This window comes from Quercus lobata, chromosome 2 (genome assembly GCF_001633185.2).
Source record: "Quercus lobata isolate SW786 chromosome 2, ValleyOak3.0 Primary Assembly, whole genome shotgun sequence".
NCBI classification, from domain to species: Eukaryota; Viridiplantae; Streptophyta; class Magnoliopsida; order Fagales; family Fagaceae; genus Quercus; species Quercus lobata.
The window spans coordinates 77,590,887-77,603,697 of record NC_044905.1 but is presented as its reverse complement, the minus strand read 5'-3'; the positions used below and the strand labels follow the sequence as shown (position 1 = coordinate 77,603,697).

At 30.2% G+C, this 12,811-nt stretch overlaps 1 protein-coding gene across 1 annotated transcript; it reads right to left on the bottom strand.

Moving 5' to 3' along the window:
• Positions 1-1,419: 1,419 nt before the first annotated feature.
• On the bottom strand, positions 1,420-9,616 carry LOC115956813 (alpha-dioxygenase 1-like). Its single transcript, XM_031075100.1, has 10 exons — positions 9,494-9,616; positions 9,109-9,372; positions 6,016-6,165; positions 5,773-5,906; positions 4,004-4,217; positions 3,716-3,861; positions 3,061-3,288; positions 2,759-2,961; positions 2,010-2,253; positions 1,420-1,645 (listed from the first exon to the last, which is right to left on the bottom strand). Exons 1-10 carry the CDS (start codon positions 9,614-9,616, stop codon positions 1,420-1,422), a joined length of 1,932 nt encoding a protein of 643 aa, XP_030930960.1.
• Between the last annotated feature and the right edge of the window lie 3,195 nt (positions 9,617-12,811).

Here is a 12,811-nt window from a genome sequence, read left to right as displayed (position 1 = left end):
TGGTGGGTCTACGGAGAAAACACCTGGGCCCCACCATTTATTTTCTTTCATCTCCATCTAACCAAACACACTCAAAAAGTTTTACTACCTATTTTCTCTCAAAAGTTTTCCATTCATCCTATTTCACCTCCAAACAAACACACCCTTAGTTGCAGATTCTTGCCAATTTCTAAGAGCATGCAAAATAGAAAATGTATCAATTTTACACATTTAAGTTCCAAAATCATCTACATCAGTCAAGTTAAAATTGTATAAATTTACATTGATATTATTCACTTTGCATTTAGTTTTTTATTTTCTCTTTACGTATTTCAAGGATAAAAGAAGAAAGTGGATGGTGATTGTTGTGTATGAAGAAAGAAAAACAATTATAAAAAATCAAGAAAACTTGATATTTTAATGTAATGTGGGATATGGGATGTTTTGAAAAGTGAGTATGTAAAAAAAGTTTTGAAAAGTGAGTATATAAAGGGTCCGTTTGGATACAACTTATTTTTGCTGAAATTGAAAACTGAAAACTGAAAACACTATAGCAAAATAATTTTTAAATGTGTAAATAGTACTATGGGACCTATTTTTAATTTTTTTTTTGAATAAAGTGGTTGTGGGTCTCATAAACAGTACTGCTACAGTGTGTGAACAATATTGCTACAGTACATGAACAGTGATAATTGTCCCTTGGCCTAAAGCAAAACGTGTAAAAAAAAAAAAAAAAAAAAAAGGCAAACGCAAACGCAGTAGATGTGACATGGATCCAAACACATACAAAATAGAAAAAGTAAGTTCTTACGCTAAAATAGATTGATTTTTTTGCACGAACCAATGTAAATGCTCTAAGTTGTCTTGATTGCTATTCGAGGGGCAAGTGTTTATCCAAAAGGAGATGTTTTCAAAAATCTTCCTCTGAGATAGAGGCTTTGGGTCTTTCCTTAGATTTAAACCATAATTAATGTGTCTCCTTTGGAAACACTATAACGTGTTAATTATATTGTAAGGTTTTTAGTGTTGAAACATAACTTTGATACCATATTAAAATAGAAAACAAAAATAATAATTGAGAGAGAGAGAGAAGGAGAGAAATATACTACAACAATATATATAAATATTAAAAGAAATTGTGAGTGTGATTCAAGTGATAACCTAGTAACATGTAATGGCATTCTTATGTACCTCATGTCTATAGTTAGGTATCTTGTTTCTTTGATAGCATTAGTTATTGTTTTTTAAAAATGTGGTGACACATCTTTACCGTTAAATTTTTTTTTTTTTTTGGCTGAATAATCTTTACCGTTAATTTACTTCAAATAAATCCTAATCATTAATGGGAAACTTTCCATTTCAAAGTCACAAATAGCTATAGAAGGTTAAATAAAATAGAGATTATAACTTATTTAATCCAAATACAGTGGTAGATTAGATTCATTGAGGAACACGAAGGAGGAGTGGAATTGGATTGTGAGAATTTGGAGGTGAATCCCACACCGAGAAAGCACTTGTAGAGTTCATCCATTTCTTCACCAATTCTGGGTAATGACGGCTAAGTACATCCTTCAAGCTCTCTGTGTTATTAACCCATTCAAATCCTTTTTTCGTGTATGTTTCCTCATTGAAGTTGCTTGTGAAGAACCTATCTGCCTCCAGCCTCCTACATGCATGCCAACCCAAAATTTCAAGTTATAGAACACCCTACCCAAAATTCAATATGTTATAGTAACACTAACATGGATTACCACCTACTAAACCAAAAAATTAAAAACTAAAAATGGCATTCCATGGTTTAGATTTATGCAGTATCAATTTGATTATGTAACTAAATATGAAGTAAGGATATTTGTTAGTTTTTACATAGATAGGCACTTTATTTACCTCTAATTTTGCTTTATGTACCCAAATTTCTCTACTCGCATAGCGTTACACAAAGATTAGTCAGAAATTTTTTCACCTCTAATATTTTTATGAATAATTGAACCCATTTTTCTTACATATTCGTGCATTTGTTTTATAATTACCTGCTTGCCATTGTTAAGAATATTACAAAAGCTGTCTGGCTAATGGCAAATCCTTTAGTTTTCTTCTCTGCCATGAGACCCACAAGCAAGTCAAGCTCTTCAACATCATGACCGTACACTTCTTCAAGCACTCGAACAGCTTCATCGTCATCTGTCAAATCTTGCCATTTCGAAATAGGTATCAATAGTAGGGCCCTACGAAATTCATTATACCTTGCGACTTTCCTTTCCCTGTCCCTATAGACTGCATTATAGAGCATGAGAATTGAGTTTCACATCATATATATAGAACTTGGTAAATTAATTAAGGTAAAATTTTAGTTGTTTTTAGGTGCAATACATAAATTATTCAATCAAATTCAAAACAGTTAATTATTCTTATAAAAAATAATACTATTAAGAGAAATATTATGTTCATAACATTTTCATAATATTTTCATAACAAATTTTATATGGTAGGTTATTTTTTGCTACTATGGACAGCCAAAAAAATAATTTCAGTTGTGGAATCAAATTAAAACTAGTAATAACTTACCACCTAAAATTTATTATAAAAATATTGTGAAAAATGAAAATGTTATCAACATGCACTTTTCCACTATTAATGTTTCATTGATCAATATTGAATACAACCATGTCTTTAATTTTGTTGGAGAATTTATTGCACTGCACCTAGAGAACTTTATTAAAAAAATTCCATTAATTAAAAAAAATTCAGGATTACCTCCATGCTTTAGCTAGTATATTACCTTCAAGAGCTGGTAGGTCCACATGATCAGGCCTATCTTGGCCATCCACGTTTTGTGGGATAATGTCCCTAAGCCACATAGGGTAGTTCCAAAGCTCTAGGGCCCCAGAAGCTTGGTGGCCCATAGAGACTATTTGCTTTGAGAACCCAATATCTGCCAAGGCCAGTTCTCCCTTGTGACCAATCAAATTTGGCATAGGAATCCTGAAAAGCAATAAATAATGAGGATAAAACATATGGTATACAAATATTTCCCATACTTTCATGGGCTAATTTTTGATGCTATGTCGAAGAGAATTATACCTTTCGCTCAACGGTGGAGATTTGTTGGGTCCTGGTGTAGCCAAAATGTCCCTAAGGTCTAAATAATCAGGTAGAAGTGAGTGCATTCGATAAACACTAACAAACTCTTCAGTTAATGAATAAGGAACACCATGATTATTAGGTTTTTTTAGACCCACCAAACCTCCCAAGATGGCTCCTCCAACATGCCCAAATGTGTCCTTGAATTTCTTTCCCAATAATCCATACCTACAATTCATAATCATTAGGGTTTGTTTGGATACCGCTTATTTTGCTGAAACTGAAAATTTATTACTAAAAGTATTATAAATAAAGATAAAAGTTAGTTAAAATAGTATAATGGGACCCATAAATTAATAATACCAAAAAAATGCAGTAAGACCCATAATTAGTAGCAAAAATAAGTTGAATAGTAAAATAATTTTCATTTATAGTCTGTATCCAAACTGAGGCTTAATATCTATAGCTGAAAAGTTCATCATTTAGCAATTTAGTTTTTTTTTTTTTGGGGTGGTGGGGGGGTGGTGTGGGTGAAAATAAAGACTATCAGTTTGCACCAATCTTAGTTCTTTATTTATTGTGGTGATCTTGAAATGAATCACAAAATCCATCACTTTTGCTTTAATCAATACACTAAATTGACTGCATAATTTACCAGTTGTTGCGCATCCCTGCAATCATTGTATCAGTTTTGAGGAGCTCCACTGTCCAATCTATGGTATGGATCTTAGCAATCACTGCAGATGTCACTAGCTTTGCATGACGATACAATTCTTCATCATCTAAGTGCGGATATTCTTTCTAAAATCGTGAAAAATTTAGCTGTAAGTTTAACTATTCCCTTGAAAATAGGTCAATATTCATGCTATGGCTGATCAAATCCCAAAAACTAATGATTGACCTAGCAACTTTTTTTTTTTTGGTTTCATAGAGTACCACTTACCTTAAGAGAGTCACAAACTGCATTGTGTTCCTTAATGAAGAGTGCCTGCAATGTCGAAACGCCAATCCAACTATTACGAACGTCTCCTGACACAGCAATGCCATCTTGGTCATGAAGAAGAAGGCCATCAGATGATATTTTGAGCTTTCCATCTTTGAAAGTTCTCACTTTTTGCAATGTTTCTGCATTGCTCCCATATATAACACTTCCATCCCTAATATTCACCATCATTCGTGTGAAGTCTTGCACCGATAAAAAGATAGTTCAGAAAATTCAAACTATTTTTTGGAAGTATCTTTGGTTATAAAGAGAAAATTGAAAATTGGCAACTGGGAGTGGTACAATAGTTCACTAGTTCAACAATTAGGTCATTGGTTCATAGTCATACCATGATGTTAATAATTAATATATTTTAAAAACATACATGTAAATAAGTTAAAGAATACATAAAAAAAAAAAAGGAAAAAAATATTAAAAAAATGAGATGTTATGCAATTTAAATATAAATGTGGAAGTATACCAAATATTGAAATTAATAGAATATTATTATTCAAAAAAATTAATATATAATTTGATTTTTTTAATATATAAGAAAGACTAAAAACAGGACATCTTTTAGTATGAACTTCAAGTTTAACTTATCAAAAAAAAAAAAACTTCAAGTTTAAAAGTTGAAGACTTAAAAGCCTATTATTAAAAGAAAAAAATTGAAAGAAAATATGGTTATTTAATCCAAATAATTAACTAAACATTAAAAAACCAGTTGGTTCGGTGTTTTTCTAAAAAACATCAGTGTTCCATTGTTTGATTGGTTTTCTTACAATTTTTTTTTCCCCATTTCGACCCAGAATTTTCTACAATTCACTAGGAGAGATGGTGATTGGTCATCTTACTCTTAATTTTAAAAGAGTGAATTAGAAATACTACAAATTTTACTACATAAAATTTATAAATTGATGTTTAAATTCATTTATTAGGTTATTGAAATCCACTAATCACATTTATTACCACATAAGTTTGTAAACGTTTTATAGTAAAGTTTGTAGTAACTTTAGCATTTTCTATTTTAAAAAGGTTAATACTCGAATTTGAACTTAAGGCTCTATTTAGTTGGGAGGATCAAAAGGTGGGAGAATATAAATATTTTTATTTTTGATCATGTCTATTGGTATAAAGGATAGAAAGGTTGAAGGAGAAAAATCAAATTAAAATTTTTTTTGGGTAAATAAATCAAATTATAATTATGCTTTTACTATAGTTTGAAACAATTGGAAAATAAGGGTAATTTTGTAATTTCATATTCATAGATATTTTCTGTCTTCTTTTCTCTCCAATTGAGAAGGAAAAAATGGTGAGTCCCGGTAAACTGCCCCACCTACCCAGATTTTCTTCCCTCTCTATTTTCACACCTACCAACCACACCATAAGACTCCTTATTTGGGTACAGGTCACTTTACACCGTACCATGGCTCAGCCTCTTGTGGGTTTATAGATAATAGTGTAAAAATTAATTAATCTACCACTTTCCTCTCCTCCCTTGTCTTGTCTGTTCTCACTAATCACAAATATTTCAATAGTACTTTGAAGTTGACCATTGCGCACCTTTGACCATTGCGTACCTTTGACGTAATAGTTACTCTACAAATATAAAATTCTTGTGGAATTAGTACGGAGACAAGAGTCGGAATTCAAATCAGCTGATTTAATTTAGGCCTTTTTGTTTAAAATTTGGTACACCCTAAGTTAAAGAAAGTAAACTAGTTTCTTACCACCATGGTGTACGAATGTTTAGTGCACCAGTCTGGATCTCGTGAAAGCTCGTTGGAACCTCCTTTGTCTTGTAGAACTTGAAAGACTTAAGGGGACACTGGTTTGCAACTTCTTTAGGTGCAGTCAACTCAATCTATATATGATGGTTTTACCCAATAGATTAAACATTCACACATTTAAGCATTGTCAATTTTTCCAAAAAGTTAAGAAATTGTTATAATTGTGTTGTAAATACAGCAGACCTGCTTGGTATCCTCCAAGTGATCTATCCAATCATGTATCATAAATTGAATCCAAGAAGCTGCTATCATGTTGAATTGTTTTCCTGTGTCTTTGAATTTTCTTCGAGCAAGAAGTTTTGTGGCCACCACCACAGGATCTGGTTTCAATAGCTACACATTTTGCAACTAAATTGTTATCGGAATCAAAACATAAATAAAATCGCAGAATAAAATATGCTAATCACTTTGCCTAAGAAATGCATTCTGAAAATGGAGTTATAAAGTTTGTACCGGTTGCATATATAGTTATGAAAATAATTTAAAATTGTATTGAGCTTAATTATTATTAAAAAAAAAAAAAGTGGGGGAAATGGGTTCTTTGATCCACCCAAGTGCAGGGGCGGGCCACCTTAAGTTATACTCTTAAGTTAAATATAGTTTGATATATATATATATATATATATATAATAATTTAAAAAATTTTATTTGTCTACCCTTCAAAAAAAATTTGGGAATGCCCTCAATTTTTTTATGCCAGTAAAATTGAATTTTGCTCCATAATTTGTTTTATATTCAGTGGATGAATAATTGATTAATTGCGTACATTAAAAGAGATGTAACTTGTAGTATTGATAATTAGACTATCACGTACCGATTTCAAAATATAAAAACTCATAGAAGGCAATTATAAACCTTATATATTTGAATGTTTTTTTTTTTAATTTTTTTGTTGTCAATATATGAATTTCTCTTTTTATTAGATTATATAATTTATGCTTTTTAAAGAACACCTTGAGAAAAATTCTTGAAGCCACCACTGTCCAAGTGTTAGAAACCATTTTTTTTTCTTTTTTACATTTTACAATAGGGCATTTTACAAAAGTTATACTCTTAGAAGTTTATTTTTATCTAATATATATATATATATATATGGAAACAAGCTTTTTCAAGTTTCAACTAATGAAAAAAGCAAAAAGTATTGATCCAGGGCCGGCTTTAGACCTAGGTCTAAAGCCCCACTTGTCCCAAAATTTACAAAGGTATCTACGGGGCCAAAATGACCCATTAGCATTAATTTTTGAAATATTTAGCAACAGAGCACTGTTTCGGAAATAATTAGGAAAAATACCACTTTTTCCTAAAACGCCGCTATAGGGCCCGAAAACGTCACTATAGGGCTTAAAAAAACGCCACTATAGGGCCCCTTGTACCTGTTATGGGGACTTCTAAAAAAATTTTGCAGGAAAACGCCGCTATAGGGCCCAAAAACGTCACTATAGGGCTTAAAAACGCCACTATAGGGCCCCTTGAACCTGTTATGGGACTTGTAAAAAAATTTTGCAGGAAAACGCCGCTATAAGGCCCAAAAACGTCACTATAGGGCTTAAAAACGCCACTATAGGGCCCCTTGAACCTATTATGGGACTTATAAAAAAATTTTGCAGGAAAACGCCGCTATAGGGCCCGAAAAAGTGGTATTTCCCTAATTATTTCCGAAACAGTGTTCTGTTACTAAATATTTCAAAAATTAATGCTAATGGGCCATTTTGGCCTATCTACGGCCCTATTAAATAAATAAGAGGCCTTCAACAACAACAACAACAAAAAAGAGCTGCCAAAATTTTAAAATAATAATTATTTTTAAGAAAAAACTATGAGTGGGTTTTACATTCTTTCCCCATCTCCAAAAATGTCCAAATATATATTGAGATAATAGAAATCTAACCCGACTGAAACCATAAATTATTTTACCAAAAAATGGTATGACTATGCTAAATAATTATTAATAATTAATTTTCCTAACAACTTGTAAAAGATATGTTAATAAAACTTAAACACAAAAATTTAATTAGCAATTTTTCATATAAAATAATAATATAGAAAGTTAAATAAATTGTTTTTAGTTAATTTTTAAATATTTTTTAAAAAATACACTGAAGTTTTTTTTTGTCTTAAGTCTTAAAATGTATTGAGTTGGTTCTATACTGATTACTGAGACCATTTTATATTTTTAAGCTTATTATACTCTAATGTATAATATTTAATTTATTTAAGAAAAAAATTGATTTAAAACTTTTAAAATTTTAATTTAAAACATAATTTCACATGATTTAATGAAAAAACTATATTTTAATATAAATTATATAAAACTGATTTGATGATTTTTTTTAATATAAAAATTTAGGTTATGCTAATTAAGTTCTTGTGGATTTTCACTTCTTTTATTTATCGAATTATTTTATATTACCTAGAATCTACACAACTCTTCTTTCATGCTTATTTTTTTGGGATTTGAAAGAAAGGTCAGCTCATGATTTCTACTGTATTTTTAAAATAAATTAAGGTGCTTATTTTGTAGCTCGGGCCGCTCGGCCCACAAATAAAAAATGAAGGATTATTATTTTTTTGGCCCACAAATAAAAAATGAAGGATTTTTTTTTTTTTTTGAGAAACAAAGGATTATTTTATTAATAATATATACACGCACATTAATTAATAATGATATATTCAAAAATATTAGGAATGAAGAATCTATTTTCCTCTATCTTGTGTGTGTGTGTGTGTTTGTTTCTCAAAATATATATATATATATATATATGGACAATAAATATTAGAAATTTTGTATGACAATTAAATTTCGGTTATCTTTTTTTTTTGGTTATTTAAACAATTAATTTTTTTAAGAGTTAATTTTAGTTTCAATTTTTTTAATCTTGGGTTCTTGGACTAAATCTTAGCTCAGCCATTGACGAGCAGTAGGCCAGTAGCAGTACATGTACGTACGTAGAACCAAAATTTTTATTATATATATCATAATTAGATTAGATTTAAAACCCAAAAAAAAAAAAAAAAATAATTAAAAAAAAAAAAAACAAAAAAGAATAATTAGATTACAATTTTCTATAGGCTTAGCTTATAATATATTAGTTTTTTTTTTTTTTTTAGAAAGTTTTAACTTATGGTGTTCATTTCTAATGATAACTCTTTAAACTTTACCAGTTGAATTAACTGAAACATATTATAATATATTAGATTAGATATGATATGATGCATGAAATTATATTCCAAATCTAGCAAAAAAAAGAAATTATATCCCAAAAGAGAAATATATACCTTATCCTTTTGATCAACGGGCAGAACATTTCTGCCGAAGAAAGATCCTTCGCTGCCTGCACCTTCATTGAAGGGATCATTAAATTCTCCATCAGCTGTCCTGAATGGATGATCCACGGGGTTAAACCGAACGCCGACCGGAGATCTACCGACGTTGAGCAAGTTGTACTTATTGTGAAGGTGCCGGCGAATAGCCAGATACAAGATACCAAAGATCACTGGTAACCGGGGCCATATGCCCGACTTGTCAATGGAGTGCACAATCTGCATGCATGAAAATATGAATGATAACAAGAAAAGTTCACTAAATTAAGGTGTGCTTGAAACAATAACATGGCAGTAGAGATGAGTCATAATAAGCTTGACAAGGAGCATGGGATTTTACAAGGAAGAGGGAAGCATCTGTGAGAGTCATCTTAGCAACTGCTTCATGGAAGTCTTTGTGGATGAATTGATGGAAAGGTGCAGATAGGAGAGCCTTAAGTGACGCCATTATTACAGACAACATATAGTCTATCTTTCCCTGTTTACTCGTTTATAATTAATCAGAACTGGGGCATCTATATATTATGGAGAGCAACTCTGAAAGAGAAAGAAAGGGCCACATGACATGCCATAGAGTTTGCCCTAAGATATGAGCAGAAAACCAAGAATAATGGGAACTTTCGTGCATGTGAAGTGACACCATAAGTGACAGCCTATTCTAAATATAAAAACCGTTTGCTTGAATTATTCCTTCAAGGTTCAAGGTCCAAACTCCAAAGGTACATTGAATTTCAAGATATCCCTGAAAATAGTGTTATAATCAAACGTTGTAATGAAGTCAGGGGCGGCGCCACTGAATGAAGTCCTTCAATTTGTTTGCTTAATCAAAACTTATGGTGTATCATCTTGATTTTTTGCGGTAATTGATGTAACTAATAGAAGAGTAGTGTTTATTTGAAAGTCACGATTTTTAATACTTTTAGAAATGTGAGTAATTTTAAAAATAGTTTGTATGTAACAATTTTTGTCCTCTAACAAAAGTCAGCGTAAATATTTGCAGAGTTACTTCATGGAAAAGTGATGATGTGGCAATTTCTTTATTTTTCTTTATTTTTTATATAACTTATTTGTGTGATATTTTATTAATTTTTAATATAAATAAACTTGAAAAAAAAAACCCTTCTTTTTACATATATATATATATATATATATACATATACATACACACTAGTGTTATGCTCGTGCGATGCACGACTTAATAAAAGAATTATATATAAATTTTTAAAAATATACATATTTTTTGATAATATAATTAAATTCAATAACAAATAAAATAGTAAAAATATTTTAAAGATTATGACAAGTTTTAAATGTCTAAAAGCTTTTAGTAGTAAACAGGCCAGGCTTTGCATGGTTTTGGTCATAAACTTATAACATGAATAATTTTATTGAGAAACACTAATTAATGATTGAAGAGAAATGCTATACCCGATCAAACTAAGACATAACTTTTACTCATTCAAATAATAATTAAGGTGAAGTAGGATGAGGAACAACAAATAATAATTATAACATACCGGCATACTAACATTTATATTTAATTATAATGAAGCGCTTGCATCTCAAAGTGTTAAATTAATATTAACACTAAACATGCTAAGATGTTTATGTTAATTAATGTAAATAACCATAAAATTAATATCAACATCTAACACCTTACTATTGCATGAATTATGATTAAAATTAACCTAATAATTTTACTTTAACCCCAAGCAATCATCTTGAATTTACAAATTAAAACTACCCAAATTTATAAAATTAAAAAAAAAAAAAATGAAAGCAAAATTCACTATAACACACACATAAATATATAGACACAAAAAAACTCTGAATTCAATAATTAGAAACAATATTAATATCTAAACATTAAAAAAAATCTGGAATTAGAGTTAAAGTATAGATACTCATATGAAAATTGAATTAACTTTGACATCAAGGGGAAGGCAGTGAAGTCTTGGAGATTTCACATCACCTTAAATATCCATTGTTTTTACATCACCCTTTTTATATTTAATCAATTTTCTGTATCCATTCTTTGTGGAGTGATGTTCATTATCATGGTTTTGGATGCTTAAATCTTGGTCTCATGGCTACTTGTGGGATCTACACATACTAGAAAAATAATCTTTCAAAAAGTGAATAAGATTTTTGTTAAAATTAATTTGTTAGTTTTCATGGAAGATATACAATTGATTCTAAAGACCATAATAAGCATATAAACTAGATCAAAGTTAACAAAAATAACTTAAACAACAGCTAACCCACACACAAAACATATTCAATTTGATGGGAAAAAATGAAGAAGGGAATTTTATGAAAAAAAAAAAAAAAAAAAAAAGAAGAAGAAGGCAAATACATACATGCAAGTTTCATAGATAAGGTAAGTATGAGAATGAAAGAATACATCAAGAAACCGTACGGTAGGAAAAGGGAAAAATATACCAAACCGTATATATACCCCCACTTTTATATTAGATAATTTTAAGTTGTGAAGAAGTTAATAACTTAATATGAATAGAAAGAAAAAGGAATTTACGTAATTAAGAAGTTCACGTTAATTACATATTAGTTTTTTTTTTTTTTACTTTATCCCAAAAAAATAGTTAATGCTATTTGATTTTTATTAGATTTTTTTTTTTTTTTTTTTTAGTTTATGTTAAAGTTAATAAATATTAGCTATTTTTTTGTTATTTATTCCAAAAGAAAAAAAAATTGAGAAGAAAAAATAATACTTTTAAATTTGTTACTTTATTATTAGGAAATAGATGATGTAGGATAAATGTTTATCCCCCCCCCCCAAAAAAAAAAAAAAAAATCTAACGTAAGCTAGTAAAATTGTTATTTTATAAATAAATAAAATAAAATAAAAATTTTAAAAAAAAGAAAGAAGAAGTTCATTAGAATACTTATTGTTACTTTATCCAAAGAAATTGATAAGGATTAAAAAAATTTTGCTTTTATCTAAAAGTTTTTTTTTTTTTGTTTTTGAGAAACAAATAAGTCATCTTTATTAAGGTAAGTCAGACTGAAAAACATCACTTAAATCTTGGGGTAGCTCTTCTAACCACACATCGGTATTAGCAGCTAAAACTGCTCTTTTAGCAAGGGAGTGGGCCAATCTATTGCCCCCCTACAAGTATGAGAAAAACTGCAAAACTGCATACGAGAACCTATTCGCTTAATATCATTAATAATATGACCCAGCCATGATCTGTCATGCTTTTGGTTATTGATAGTTTGTATGACCTTTAGAGAATCACCTTCCACCTCCACTGTGAGATACTAATTTCTTGAGAAAAAATAAAAGCTCGCCTTGCTGCTAATGGTTCAACCATGTCTACCGTACTGGGCAGTGAGCTTTGCTGACCGAGGGCGACAATGATCATCCCTAGCTCCTCGTGGATAACTATCCCCAAACCAGCAAGGGCCAAGTTCTCAAAAATGGCTCCATCAAATTAATCATGAACAAACCCGCAGTAGGTGGCTTCTAACGCACCACCTCACATGGAACCGCAGACCGCATGGTGGGGCTTTGCACATCCTTGAACTCCTGCAGCAATTCCTTAGCTTTCTTAACCGTGTCTCCTACATCCCATACTTGCTATTTTACTCTTGTAAAGTTGTAATTTACAACTATGTTTTTTGTTGGCTTTATTAC

What these genes read in the sequence shown, in the direction of transcription:
- LOC115956813 (XM_031075100.1), bottom strand. Translation starts at nt 9,616, where the DNA reads ATGTTGTCTGTAATAATGGCGTCACTTAAGGCTCTCCTATCTGCACCT. An exon ending in ACTTGGAGGATACCAAGCAG is followed by an intron (nt 5,907 to 6,015) that starts GTCTGCTGTATT and finishes CATCATATATAG; the next exon opens with ATTGAGTTGACTGCACCTAA. An exon ending in GGACCTACCAGCTCTTGAAG is followed by an intron (nt 2,254 to 2,758) that starts GTAATATACTAG and finishes TCTATAATGCAG; the next exon opens with TCTATAGGGACAGGGAAAGG.